Raw genomic sequence first — 15,764 nt, 5'->3', positions numbered from 1 at the left:
TTCAGTATGAAAGTCTAGGATCTCTTAAAAACGGCCCACACAAACTGAAAGTTGTACTCCAATTCTTAGACTACCCTCAGTCACAACTCCTAAGCAGGAGTCTGTGTTGTACTGTACTATTTTTATGGTGTATAATGTCTGTATGCTTTGAAGCTTTTGGGCACTGTTGAATTAGTAAAAACTCAAATTGCAACGTAAGCAGTTTATAATTGTGTATACTTGTACATAGCAAACATTGCACTGTCCTCCCCTGTTCCCTCCCCTGTCAAAAGGATACATACCTCTTCTGTCTTCTGCAGGTTTTATTGGAATGCCTTTTTACTCTATTGCCTTTAGAAAATGCAAGATAGAAATATATCTTCAAGTTAGTCCTTTTGGTTGGCCTCTTCTTTCATATGCTTTTGAAATACGCATCTATAAATCTTTGTGCTTGGAGAAACAATTTACTTTTCCTGATCTTCATCAATAAGCTAAAAAAAGTCCTTCAGCTTTATAAATATGCTTTCAAAATAACAAATAGCCTCATTGTTGTTTAATCTCATAATTGTTTTTATCAAAACATTTATGAATTATTCAAACTCTAAAACCACTGACAGCAGTAAATGTTATCTGGCCTGGTTTTCCTGTTCCTTCTCCCTCTTTTATACTTGATGTACCTCAGCTGACTTAGGCATTGTTCCTCTGATTTGATAGGTACTAGGTTTCTTTTATAGCTACAGATGAGTAAATGAATTTTAACAGTTTCTGTAATAAATTGACATCTGCCCCACCTACTGCTGCACTTGCACGAAGGAACAAATTGCATTCTGGAAAAACAGAATATAATAATGGGAAAGCTATCAACCCTTATTGATGAGCTGTTAGTAGGCCCCAGAATCCTAACAGTGCATATTGTATATGCAGGAACCATTTCATTTTGCATCATTATGCTTGTTTATTGTTAAGGAATGCAGCTTTTAGAGAACAGGATGGGTATATTGGTGAATCTCACTGTTTAGGAAAAAGTGGTGAGTAATTACTAGAAGATCAGAGGTAGAATACATTGGTAAAACAAATTAAGTAGCAAATTGTGTAATAGCTGTAAGTAAGTTAAGTAAACCTTTATTGTAAATTTGCGATTAACAGTGGCTTAAGGCAAATAAGGTTTGACAAAGTCTCTCTGGAACAGAAATCTTACTGTAGTTATTTTTAATCTAAGGCATTTTTTTATACATATATAAGCTTTGGGACCTTGAATAACATATAGAGTGTACATATATAATCAAAACCAAAACAGGAGCAACAACAAAAACAATGTTTGTCCACTCTGCTCTCCAAAAACCCTTTTTGCACTTGCAAAGCTATTTTATAGGGGAAAATTTCTTAGAGTTTTCGCTTGATGTCTTCCACTCAGATTTCCTTGACATACTGTATTAAAATATGCATATTGTCTTAGTAAGTTAAATTAAGAGAAAGTTGCTTTTAGTGTGAGAAAACCTTTGGAAGTAGAAAATAAATGTGACAGTCACGAGTAACTTTTAAACTAAAAGAGGGTAGACTTAGACTTGGTATAAGAAATACATTTTTTAGAATGAGGGTGGTAACACACTGCAGCAGGTTGACCAGAGAGGCTAAGATGCTCTGTCCTTGGAAACATTCAAGGTCAAATTGGATGGGGCTCTGTGCAATCTGATCTAGTTGAAGATGTCCCTACTCATTGCAGGCGTGTTGGACTCGATGGCCTTTAAATGTCTCTTCCAGCCCAAACTGTTCTATGTTTCTACGTCTCTGTGAACTTAAACCCTTGTAGGAAAAGCTGCTATGAGACAAAAAACGTGCATGTTTGAGCATTATGCTATGTCAGTTCTCTCCATAGTGTGCATGATTGCAGTGGAATTTCTGTTACAAATCTGATGTTGTTCTACTTATAAATTTGCCAGAAAAACAATGTCATACATGACATAGAATGAAAATGTTATACATAGGCAGAGTAAAACTTGCACGCACATTTTGAAGTTTGTTGAGCAGACACTGATGAGGGTTGATAGTTTAGAAGAATTAAAATACAGTTCTGATTTAAAGTAATACGAAAGCTGTCAGTAGCATGAAGTCACATCGCAAAATTTACTCTTGGAGAGCATTTCTTCAAAATTTTTGGTAAAGAAATGTAACTATTTGCTTAGTATCAGACTGTGAAACATTCTTGTTAGTCACATTTCCAGAAGGTGTTTGTTCCAGGCATGTTGTCATTGCTTTCCAAACACTGCTTTCATTTAAAGGGAAGATCAGGCTTTTTTCCCCATGTATATATAGAGTTCAAATGTGTCTTAATCACTAACAACAGTGAGTCTTTTCCCAGGAAGCATGGAGGTTTCATCAAGCAGTAAAACAGTATCCAAACCATTGGTATTGTTTCTGATTCAATCACCAAATCAATTCCAGGGAATCATATAAAGTTTAAATGGAATAGGGCATGCAAGCACATTACCTGCATGTTATGTGCATGTAAGGAGAGGTAATACATTTGTACAAGAGCTTTTTTTTTCAGAACCAAACACATTCTTTTCAAATGATCTGTCACTGATCAAGAACATTAAAAGTGATCTTTTAAAGCTGTTTCAAAGTAAAATAAGACATTGAGACAATGTCTTATTGTGTTAGATTTATTCCTTTGTTAGATTTATTTGTGAAACACATCATCACAGGTACCAAAGTCTGATAACACTTTCAGTCTTTGTTTTCAGCAGCTGTTACCTACTGCTGATACCTTAGAGCAGTTGTCTCTCACTTACGTTGTCCCTGACAGAGCTCATAATCCACAGGAAGGTGCCATTGCTCTCATCCTTGCAAGCATCCTTGTAAGCAGCTGCCTGCTGCTTGCAGCATGCTATTTGAAGAGCATTGTTTCCTTCTTGGACAACAAAGTGTGAACAGTGATGCAGGTAAACAGTCTTCAGTCTCAATTGAGAGACTGCTGGGAAACTGTTGTTACTGGTACAGCACCAGCCCCGAGGGTTTTTTTGCTTGAACCTGATTAGAGTGAATTGAAGGCTGTGTCTGCATTGGCATGGGGTACACACAACCAGCAGTTCCAGCTCTGGGATTTGTTTTCTGTTCTGAAGGATGCCACGCTTTTTCCGTGCTAAATTAAACTATCACATATTCAGCCAGAGCATGGGTCTGATCAGGTTTTAGGGTAACTTTATACCTAATCAATGCTCATCAAGCAACAGTTAGCCAGCCAGCCATCCTGCCCATCCAAATGGCACAGGAACACTATCTAGTGACTGTACTCTGCCACCTTTCCCAGGCATATCAGAAAATGAGGATTTTTTGTTTCCACTTGGATAAAATGCACCTTTACTTTCAATCCCTAAAGCATTTGATTTCATGTATGCATGTTGTGTTCTTGTAAACTACTGCTAAGGTTTTGGAGATGATGATAGTTGTCAACCAGGTACTCTAGGAAGATGGCAAGTTCCATAATTCCTTGGCCATTCTAAGAAATGTTGCCATTAAATAATAATAAGAAGAAACAAACACCAAAATGAGCTGCTCTCAAGAGCTGGAGACCTTCAGGGATAATAACTGTGTGGAAGAGGTTTTGGCTGCATGTAACACTTGTGCTTCTTTGACAAGGAAATGCGCCAAAAGAGTATCTGTGGAATAATTTGTTTTCTCTCATATGAGCACAGCATGATTAGGAGACATTCCCAATTGCAAGATTGCTTATATTTCTGTCACTTCTTATAGAGTGTCAAGACTCTGGTCTTCAGGATTGGTTGAGAGTTTTCAGAAGCTAGAGCTGAAATTCTGGCACCTAATTTTTAGTTGAATTTCTACCTTCTGGCCACAAAGTATGTTAAGATGCTTTGTCTCTGAGGCAAGAGTAAGTCCAAGTGACTTTGAGGCACATGTAAAGAACTTAAGATTTCCCAGGTCAGTGTATGAAGTTGCTTGAAACTAACAAGGACACGAGTAGCCCCAAAGGGTGCTAACTTTGTATTCTGGTTTCAGCTGCACATTTTGAGTAATGTTTTTGTCTGGATACTCTTCTCATCATAAAGTATGCTGTGAAAGAGGTGAATAGCTACTGTACAATTCTGTATGTGGACTTTAAAATCCATCTTAGATGGTAAGAAAGTGAGGATGGGCTCTTGGTCCTTCACTTCTTCTTTTGTTTCATCAGTGAATGCCGCATACAGAGTAAGTGACTGAGTCTGAAGCCTGTCTCTCTCATGCTATGATACCTAATTCAACTCCTCAGTCCTTTATTACTAGCCACATTTGCTCTACCACTTAATACGCTTTCCCACGTTGTTATCTGCTCTGCCCTACTGGCAACCAAAGGGACTAGACAGAGTGATTGCTTTTCAGACAAGTTTGAATAAAAGAAGTCTTTTATCTGTAGTCCTGCTGCTTGCAAACAAATGCACAGTGGACACAATAAGACTGTTTGACATGTCAGGGGTCCATTTCTTTTGCTTGGAAAAACATCTAATGTTCCCCTGTTTAAACCAAAAGAGAACATACATTATCTGTATCCTGCTTTCTATTTCTCAAACAAAAACCAGCTGGGATTAGCACTTGCCTTAGGAAGATACCATCAGGAAGCTGAAATACAGAATCTTGGTTCTACTTAGTTGCCACGGTGATGTATAATTAACCGGGCTGCAGCAATGTTATTGAAAGTAAGCATAAGGAAATATTCTTGCTTATGGAAAAATTTGAACTATAGTTTTAAGTAAGACTGAAGGGACTGAAGGTTAAAATTTAATTGATCATTTGCAATTGGACGTTTATGTTTGCATTTGTATTATAATTTGATCAAAATAGTATCACGGTGTAGTCAGAAAATTAATGTAAACAAGTTTGAAAGAGGTAAGACAGGATTCTGAGACATCATAGATGCTACAGACTTTGTAAGAGATTGATGTTTCATTGATTTGTTGGAGATTTGTGGGGTTTTTTTCCTCCTTGTTGCTAATAGGATTCTGTTTGGAAAACAATACAATTCCCCACAACGTATCCAATAAGAAAAGAATAGAGGGAAAAAGGTTTGATTTGGAGCAAATGGGAAATCAGATGAAGGTAAACCCATTCAATGTTAACCTTTTGCAGCTGATACACAAGCACTTTTTCGAAGTGGTTATCACACTGGTGTGCAGAGTAACTTCTTTGTTTAAATACCTTTCTTTAATTGGTAATAGGTAGATTTCCCATATGTTGTTTAAACTAAGAAAGTTGAATGACCCTTTGAATGCCAAAAGAAATCGATGTGCAGTTCCCCAGATACGTACAGGAGAATGTTTCAATCTGTCTGAGGTTTATGAGAGAGATGGTGGGATGCTGTTGAAGAATTAAACCTGTGGAACGTTGTCTATGAGATACTCATGATGAAATGTGGGTCAGGAGCAATCGGATAAAGATTATGTACTTCTGGAAATCCTGTTCCCTGTAGTATCTCTCAAATACTTGCTTTATCTACAGCAGTCTGAACAAACGTGCAGCGTAGGGGCTGCTCAGGAAAGCATAGCTGGGTAGAACCGTGCACCTACTGACCCTGATGGGAAGGCGTTTAGTACTTTAAAAACTTGTTCTTTACATTTGGCCATCTTGTTTTTCAGAACTTTGTTTTAGACTCTGAAGGATGTTACTAAAATCAAGACACCATGTGTACTGGCCCTGAGAAGCTTTTCTGTGCCTTATCTTCCCTTGATAAGATTAGTGTAATACTTTCTCTTCTAGAAAGCTAAGAGCAATACGTCACCTTCAGCTTGTTTAAAACTCTGCTATAAGTACTGTCAGAGCATCTGTTACTGATTAAAGCAGCAGTTCCCCTGCTACGTCTCTTAATAAAAATTATTCTGTTGCGTATTGTCATTTAAGGCCCATTGTTCTTCACCTCCAAACTTATTTGGTTCTCCTGCAAATTTTAACGTCACAGGGCTTGTGTGTGCTCCATGTGCTTCGTTCCCACTGACTTGAGCAGAAGACAGTGAAGGTTGATCACTTTGGCACTGCAAAGTGCTGAGCACTCTTTGCTCACGTTGACTTCTGTGACAGCGGAGGATATGCAAGGAGCACATCTCATGGTCAAAGCTTGTTTGCCACGTACTACGCTGAATAGAACAATGCTGTCAAGAATAAGCCAAAATATGTTCCTGCCCCATCTGCTGTAACTTAGGGCATTATCTTTTTACTTTCTGAATGACTTGTGTTCACTGAGAACTGCATCTTGGGATGAAATAAGTATTCGGTAAAAATGTATTTCTTTATGTTGTATTGTAATTTCTTGCTTTTCAGTTTGATTCAGTGAACTTATAGTTTACATGGCATAAAAATATGGACAGAAGTACCATTTCATTTCTAGTAAAATGCCTAGGTAGTTCCTACCCATCATGTCCTCTTTTATTACTGAACAAGACGCAGATTCCTGAGAGCCCCCTGACATTCAGCGTTATGTAAAAATAGCAGCTTCTGAAGTTACAGTCACTGTCAGATTATTGATAGGGGGATGGGAAGGTCTGGCATTTTGATTCAGAGCACAAGAAAAAAAACACACATTGCAGAAAAAGTGGGTTTGCCGATATTTACAAGAAGAGTGCAATATTTCACCTGAGGCAAGGTCTAAAATAATGATTCCCCTTGTTTGGCAAGGCCTCACTGGAAAGGAGCCACTTCAGCAAAAGCACCGGTATTTACTTTGCTCCTTAACATCTCCTATGAAGCATTTGATTGTAAAATTAAAGCAATCCATGGTTTCAAATTTAGTTTTTAATATTTATTTGGGAGATCTGACCTCCCAAGGGGGACAATACTGTAAGCAGCCACCCTTGCTGCTGTCTGACTGAGGAATAACACTGGAATGAGCTGTGAAAACAGCTTCTTGCCTCCATCTTCCCGCAGGAAACGCGTTGGCTGTTGCCAAGTGCAAACACTGGTGTACTTTCACACATTTAGATTGCTTTTAGGCAGAAAATTGTTGCACATTCTAAGTACAGTTTTTTGAAAATATGCTAATATTCAGGTAAAATTGGTGTTCTTTTGGTTGCTAAGAGCCCATATTGAAATCCTATTCCACCCTGACTACAGAGTGGTTAGTGTCAGATAGCTTTCACGTTATATATCCTGTATGTTACAAAGATTTACTTGAGGCTCAGGACTTAACAAGCATAACACAGAAGGACTTTTGTACAAAGCTTGAAGAGTTAGTCCTTGGCCTTTGGCCAGGAATAAAGAATGCTTGCCCTTGTGCCATTTTGTCCTGTGCTGCTCCAGTTCTGGCAGCGGTTCTGCTTCAGTGTAATTGTTGGCACTGCAGCTCAGCTGACCCCTGAATGGCCTCTTCCTGCAAGTAAGCAGGGGTGCAGAGGTCCGAGACGGCATCAAAACTCCATATTGATCAACTGTAATAGAGGACTCTATTATGAGAACTCTTCATATCAAAGCCAAGCAAATTGACTACGGTGATGCAGTAGTAAAGTGCTAAAAAAAGCCATAAAGAGTGTGAAGTAATTTTCAGTTTTTTCCATGGGATAATGGAGGGGCTAAAAGAATAAGAGAACAAACAGCTCCTTCTGGGACAGTCGCTGTTTTGGCTATCTATCTGCAGTTGTTGATCTCTCCTTCCTATCTGTGCTAAGTAGTAGTTGAGTTTTTCACTCTCGTCTGAAGCAGACACAGAGCATAGTCACAGCTTGAAGTGATAAAGTGTTTTTTATTGTTTGCAAAGGCTTGCTTGCTCTTCTTTATTCTGCTTACTGTTCTTTAAAAAAACAACTTTCCCATTTCATTGAGGCAGATTTGGAAGTCAAACCAGAAACTTCAGACTCTACTACGATGGAAAGCACTTTGTTGGGGAGAAACGTTTTGAGTCCATCCATGACCTGGTGACAGATGGATTGATTACTCTTTATATTGAAACGAAAGCAGCTGAATACATTGCCAAGATGACAATAAATCCTATTTATGAACACGTAGGATATACAACTTTAAACAGAGAGCCAGCACACAAAAAACATATGCCAAGCCTGAGAGATGAACATGATGGCAAAGAGTCTACAGGAGACGATGAGGTAGCAGAAAAGAGGGTAAGCAATTGTTAACCCACACTTTTTTTCTGTTAGACTTTATTTTGTACTTTTAACCCTTCCCCATCTACTATAAAATGCTAAAGGTATCTGTAGATATTTAGTCTACATATTTATTTCCAGTATTGCATTAATAGTAATATTTAAACTGGTTATAGAGGTTTTTTTATGGTAATTTTTGCATCTTGCAAATTTAAGTGTTTTGGAGGTTAGTTAGTTATTATTGTGAAGTTCCTTTCTTCAGGTATTTTCAGTTATAGATGTTACCGTTAAGCCAGTTCTTTATTTCAAACGGGATAAAAATATTTCATCTTAAAATTGTTTACAGTGTATAAGAAAACTGCCCCCTTGGTCAAAGATTACGTTTCTTTATATATTCATCATTCCCCAGACAAATGCATTCCATAATCTCTTCAGCAGTCTGCATACAATGACAGTAAAGTTGTCCACATTATAAATAAGCCTGTTCATTAAGTTGATAAAATGTTAAAACATTTCACTTGGCTAAGTTCAGCCTGTCAGAAGCTGACAGAGCTATTTTTGGCCTCAGTAAGACTTATGAAGAAGGATTGCTCTCTTCAGAAAGTTGCAGTATCAGCTGAGAACTAACTGCATCCTGGGTTATAAAAGAAAAACAAACAACAAAGAAATCTTAGAATGGGTGAACACAGAAATATTAAGGAGGTTGGGAATGTGTCAGGCAGACAGCAGCTGCTTGAAACTTCATTTTTGTGACAGAGACTAAACTTAAAAAGAAAACATAATGTGAGTTCCATCATGTTAAACTAAATACTTTATTTATTGAAAAGTTGACATTTGAAGTCTTTTTAAAGTGTATTTTTACATATGTGTAGGTGTTAATGCATGTGTAATCATCTGATACGCTCCCCTATTTCACAAACTTCAGAATGACTTTAGGAGTACCTAATATACTTCTGCTGCTTAGAAGAAATGCTAACCTTAGTTGGGATCATCTGTTTGTCTTTCCAATCTGATTTCAGTTTTTCTTGAGGAGGGGAAAGGTCTCACTGACAATTGCCAACAAATATGACTATTACAGTAAAACTAAGCTCCATGCAGAGTCCACGGAGAGAGAAAGCTCATAGATTTGGTGTTTCAAATCCTTCTCCAGAGTCTGTCATCCTGCACTGAATTTGCTGAGAGATGAAGCACCCATCTGAGCTTAAAGTATGGGTCTTCACTGTTATCAGATCATTTTGAGAAACGAAATACTGGTGGGGATATTGAAGCGAGCTGACTACGTTAAATATCCGATTTCTTACCTGTTAGGTACCAGTAGTAGAGGGGTGAGTTGTCAGTTACAGCTCCTGACAGCCACTGACTTGCAGCATGCCATTTCAAAAGGATTTTTTTTGTATGTTATCATAGAGAGTTCATTATAATGCGAAGCCTGGGCAAAAATCTTCTGTAGGAGTTCTGGAAGTCACCACTTTGGGTTTCTTTGGTAAAATTAACTCTTTCTGCATTTAGCAACTTTCAAGTGACAACAGAACTCTGCTCTGTCACAGCATTTTTTAGACTGGTGTAAATGTTTTCATAGTAAAGGGATTTCAATGATTATTATTATTGAAGAATGCTAGTTTTCCATAGATAACATGGTGTTATGTCAGACTCATAAGCAAGGTATACATATCATTTTGAAACATTTTTCATTAAATAGGTCAAGAATTAATATTTCTTACAGAGTTACATTTTAGATGAAAAAGCTGTAGAGACGTTAATCATGTAATTACAACATCCTACCCTGTTTGTCTGGTAGTTATAAGCAACTAAAGTGGCTTCATTTGTAATGTAGTTCAACAGCAATGGTGTTTACTGGCCTGAAGCCCACTTTTGAGCCTTTTCTTTTTCTTTTCTTGGTACTATGTTGGTGTGAACACAATGAGGCACACAGACACCACAGTATAGTTAAATGTGAAGATTTCAGTTTAATTTTCAAGTCATTATCCAGTTGGGATTACTATCCATGGCTTCATGGGGGAGGCACAGTGTCATCCTTTTTACTGTGAAGAGGCACAGACATGACATCTTTGCTGCCTTTACACCTCTCAGAGTCTTTGCTGGAAGATGACACAGAAAGTCCCAAGTGCTGCTTCACCTAGCAAATCTCGAAGGAAAATAAGGCATTCAACCCCATGACCAACACCCGATCACAGTATCAACCACAGCATTTGGAACAAGCCCCAGTATCCACCTAAGGCTTGCCAAATCTTCTTTCCCTCCTCTGTAAGTCACAGGATGGACACAAGGGAAAGGGGAGAGATATGGTGGTGGTCTCACCAAATGTCTCAGAGCAGGTGGTGGCTATGTGCAATGTAGGAGTGAGTGGTGGGAAGAGGAGACCTTGGAAGGCTTTCCAGAGTGTCTCCCATCACTGTCTGGGAGACTGAACTACTTGCACAGCCACTAACGCTGTTACCTTGACAGCCTGAGAGAGCTGTTTCAAGTTCAGTGAGGTGAACATAGCTGACTGGCTGGAGGACTGTGCAGGCAGGGGACTGAATCACATCTGGTGGCTAATTTTGCTAGCAATGAGGATACACAGGAGACATTACATCTCCACTTAATGTAATTCTCAATCTCTTGTAGTTTATAAGATTTCTTTGGTAAAAATTATAATAATGAAATAAAAAAAATATACATATCATTTACTAAATTGCTCAGAAGGTAATTTTACCCTATTTGCACAGGCTCTTGTTTCTTATTGATATTTACTTGATAACTTAATAATAATGTAGTATTTAACATATTACAAATCATTTAACCATAATATAAGGAAGTCTTCTTATAGGATATTTATAAATAGGTCAAGTCGCTTTTCTTCCTCTTTGGTGGGAGGGATGGCAGAGTGATTCTTGTTGTCCAATATAAAGACAATATCACTGAATCAATATTGACAATTCTAAGAAAGAATGCAAAGAAAATTTTCCAAAATCCAATGAGAAAAAAAGATTGTCTTATGATCCAAGCAGTGAAATCTGTGTACTACAACATTAGCCCGTTAGCCCCATGGTGCAGGTGAATATTTCTGCAGGATACAGTATTTGGCAGTTAAAGCAGATTTATCAGTTTTATACTGTAGCCACACAGCTTCTCTCTACACTGCATATTTCCTCCTCTGTAAAGGGAGGAAGAAGTCTGGGTCTTGAATGTTGATCATCCTGAGCCAAAATATATTCCCAGATTTGCAGACTCTGAGGCTGTTCAGATCCAAATCTAAACTTTGTGCCTGTGACTGTTGCCCAGTCTTGTGTAGGTGGCGAATGAAAGATAAACCCTTCGTAAGATGGAGAGGAGAGACACGTAGGCTCTGACTGGGGAGGAGCCGGTGGGAATGTGGGTTTGCTTTCTGCCGTAAAATTAAGTGGAGGAAATTGGGCAGCCAGAGAACACACCTCAAATCTCAGGATGAAATATTAATGAGCACTTCACCTAGCCTTGAATTGGTGTGGGGCAGTAGCAGGGAATGCCACAGATTTGTGTTAGAGGCCTCCCAGCATGCACTAATAATGCTTTATTTGTTCCCCGCTCTTTTCAGTGATTAATTTATAGTAGAAGAATTCAGCATGTGTTGGGTGACTTGTCATATGCAATACATTCAAAATGAGCCTTAGCAAAGGAGAAGGATTTAAAGACGCTAAAAGATGAAAAGACAAAAATTATGCAATCATTAGATAAGGGTTGTAGGACACAAATCACAATACCCTTGAGTCCTGAAAGAGACCATGTTGTGGTGTGATTTAAGATGAGGTTTTTATTAACAAAAGCATGAGAATATAATCCACTGCACAGCATGTGCTTCACTGATTATAGGAAGGAATATAACTGCTTACCATTTACAAGTATATATTAAAAATTAAAATTCCTGGTTAATGATTTATGATTTTCATAACCTGTGAAAGAATTGATAAATAGAGATAACTGGAGGAGCAGAGACTGAAAACAGGATAGTGCTTGTCATGCTTGAATCCTTTGAACAGATATTTTAGCTGCCATGTTTAAAAAGGTAATGCTGGTTCCCCAAACAGTCTGCAGATTGTTCAGAACACAATTGTGCAGCTGTTGTTGTCTGTGTTTTAAGAGAGGGCTAAGATTCATTTGAAAGAGGCGCTTCCCATGTGGATTCACTCTGTATGGCCTAGTGTGGAAATGGAAATAATACCCGGTATCACAAGATTTACTATTCCTCCCATGCCTTGAATACTGATGGATCTGTGAACATTCTCCACTCTCAAAGGTAATTATGGCCTTGGAGCAGATGACTTGATTCAGTTAAATACCTTATAAAACTGGTAGCTCTCAGAAGTTAATAAATCCCTAGATACAGATATCAAAGTCCTTGAAAGCCCTGCAAAACATGGTATTTTTGTTTTGACATGCTTTTGAGATACTAATGTAAGAAGTTGTATGAGCAATTTATTTGAGATTTAGTATTTGTTAGGTGAAAATGAAATGAATAGTTATGTGTTATCGCATGTTTCAGAATGAAATGCTGAGGTTAATGTTAGGATAGCAACTGAATCACATTTATTCATGCTTACTTTGGCAATTCAACTAACTTCAGGGGCTGCAAATCAGTTAAAGACTTCTTCCAGACAATCAGTTCAGTTCCTACAGATGGAAAGAATTGAGAGAAGGTTTGTGGCAGCAGTCACCCTATAAAAGCACTCTTCCGTTCTATTTTTAGTGACCTTAGTGGCGATACCATTTTTTCCTCCACAGTGATGGAGGCTGACTGCCTGCAATCCTGTGCAAGGAGATCTGGAAATGTAAACCTGTGTCATTTTAGTAGGAAGCATGTTTTTAAGCCTGTCTCCAAAGATAATCCAGATCAAAAAGTTGATTGCAATCTCTGTGTACATTTCTAATGGATTCATAACAGCCTCCACATACAAAATAAAGGGTCATACCTATGGGTGTTTGCAGAGGGACCAGTCTCACTTTCCAACCTTGAACTGGCACTGATACTTTCATTAATGATGGTACTACTTTTCTACTTCTGCTCTCAGTCAAATCTGTTAGTAAGATCTGCTTAATACCTTCCTTTGCTAAGGTTTATTTTATTTTTAGTGAAAGGACATCAGAAAATGTAGCTGAGGAAGTTACATTTGGCTGTCAGTGGGGCATAAGTCACCTTAGCAAGATCTGTGATGGAGGAAGACAGCTTTGAACAACACTGCTTGGTGCCCAGTAATGCCAGTGCTGGAACTGACAGGAACTAAAAAGTAGTCTTAATAATCAGTGAGGAAAGTGTGCTTTGAAGCAATCTTGGTGATGGATTTTTTAAAAAATATTTCCATTTACTTGAATTAACTTAATTTTATGAGAAAAGATGGGTGTGTAATGTATAAAGCCTTATCTACTACAAGGGTAGTGACAAAGCAATAATGTTCTTAAAAGTACAACTAATAAATGTTTACCTTAAAGTAAGTTTAAAGAGGCAGGATGGAGCACTGAAAAATCTCATGGGTTAACTTGAGGAGATTGTCAACCCTTTTCTCACAAATGTTCCTTTCCAGTCCCTGCGCGGGTGTCCATGACAATCACTCTGTAAGTTTAATGTAATTTATAAATAAAACATAACTCTGGAAGGCAAAAACTTCTATTTATTTCTTCTGGGTTTAGCCCATCTTTCAGCAGAGACTTCAAACCACAGACAATTTTGTCAATACCAAGAAAGTTTTTAGCAGGATGTAAGACAAGCCTACTTTTTAGGTAGCTACTCCAGCACATTGGCAACATCGTACTCCACAGTGATTGACCCAGCCTCAGTCTTCCTCATCTTCCCCTTCTGTGCATTAGCATTTATGGTGGTATGGATCTAGTGCCATATGTCATTATATATGGCATATACAGTTCAAACTAAGGCTGCAAATGGTTATGATGCCTCTTTATGAGCATAGCTGTTTTTAACTATTTATTAAGACCCAAGAAAGGAGAACTAATTACACATGCTGTCCAGTGTGCAGACATCAGCACAAAGAAAATTCTTTTCTCAACTGCAGGGTGCTTTTTCAAACTCATGATCACCAAGAGTAACCTAAACCCTTATTTATATTCAATGTGCCAGTAAAATTGATACATGAAAGATCTTGCTTTAAGTTTGAGAGCTTGCAAATGAAGCATAAACTTTGCTAATTTAATCCCCAGGTCACAGAATATCTAGTTTCTCTCTTACCAGTATCTCATGCTTATAAAGGATAAATTAGAAAGCCGGACTTGTTTCTTAAGGGTGTCTAACTGGACCTGTATCTCAGCTCCAGTGCTAAACATGGTTCCCTAGCTCTTCTGGTTTTTCCAGGGCAAATTCTTTCCTTTTTCCTTGCCAGCTCTGGTCAGTCCTCAGCTGTGCTCTATTAGTTCCCATGGGTTACAAATGGCATCCCAGCTGATTCCAGTTAGCCTCACAGGACCTTGCCTGTCTGCCTCTGTGCATGCTTGTGCCTTCAAAGCACATTAATGTAATGCTTACACAATATGTGGTGTGTGGGATTAATGTGAAGTGAAAGTCATGTGCTTATGTTGGTAACCTGATTGCTGGTCTAGTGTTATAAAATTCAAAACAAATAAGGCTCCACAACCTTCTGACAGTGAGGAGTATCTTAGGTCAGGTTGCATTTCAAATGCATACCATGCCTCCCATCATGTGCTCTGCAGAAAGCAGAGGGGTTTCCTCCATTTTGCAGGTAAGTACAGTTAAGAATCAGCATCCTGCTTCAGCCTTTAGTTGCAGAATCATAGAATGGTTTGGGTTGGAAAGGACCTTAAGATCACCTAGTTCCAACCCCTCTGCCATGGCCAGGGACACCTCACACTAAACCATGTCACCCAAGGCTCTGTCCGACCCAGCCTTGAGCACCGCCTGGGATGGAGCATTCACAACCTCCCTGGACAACCCATTCCAGTGCCTCACCACCCTTACAGTAAAGAATTTCTTCCTTATATCCAATCTAAACTTCCCCTGTTTAAGTTTAAACCCGTTATCCCTTGTCCTATCACTACAGTCCCTGATGAAGAGTCCCTCCCCAGCATCCTTGTAGGCCCCCTTCAGATACTGGAAGGCTGCTCTGAGGTCTCCACGCAGCCTTCTCTTCTCCAGGCTGAACAACCCCAACTTTCTCAGCCTGTCTTCATACGGGAGGTGCTCCAGTCCCCTGATCATCCTCGTGGCCCTCCTCTGGACTTGTTCCAACATTTCCATGTCCTTTTTATCTTGAGGACACCAGAACTGCACACAATACTCCAAGTAAGGTCTCACGAGAGCAGAGGGGCAGGATCACCTCCTTTGACCTGCAAAGGCATGGGTACAAATAGTTTGTTTCCTCACTGGGATGACTTTTCACATTACTTTCTGCTTTTTTCACATACATGTGGCTCTTATGATCTGGCATGTGAGATGTGTACACAAAGATACAGTCTTCAGAAAGTCCAGTGTCTAATTACTCTGAGACAGGCAGCTGCCATATGAAATCAGCGTACCCTCCCCACACTCAGCGGAAGTGTGGGTAGAGTATGCCCTCAGTGCCTGATCAAGCTTTTGTAAAATGAGTAGTCTAACTAACATAACTGCTAAAAAGGCTGTAAAGCAGTGTAGTTGCTGTGCAACTAAATCTGAAGAGTACTGGTTGTGTTGTTACTGATAAAATGAAACTATTAACAATGAACAAGCTA

At 38.8% G+C, this 15,764-nt stretch overlaps 1 protein-coding gene across 1 annotated transcript in view; it reads left to right on the top strand.

Annotated features, from left to right (window-relative positions):
- CHN1 (chimerin 1) overlaps window positions 1-15,764 on the top strand; it is a gene marked incomplete at its 3' end in the record, with an annotated part of 106,026 nt that overhangs the window by 43,202 nt on the left and 47,060 nt on the right. The window contains exon 6 of the mRNA XM_080620443.1: window positions 7,784-8,072. Within this exon, the coding sequence (XP_080476569.1) occupies window positions 7,784-8,072 (289 nt within the window). The remainder of the gene's footprint in view (window positions 1-7,783; window positions 8,073-15,764) is intronic.

Source organism: Psittacula echo (assembly GCF_963264785.1).
Source record: "Psittacula echo genome assembly, chromosome: 6".
Taxonomy (NCBI): Eukaryota; Metazoa; Chordata; class Aves; order Psittaciformes; family Psittacidae; genus Psittacula; species Psittacula echo.
Note: the sequence above shows the minus strand (reverse complement) of the source record. Positions and strands in the feature narration are given on the sequence as shown.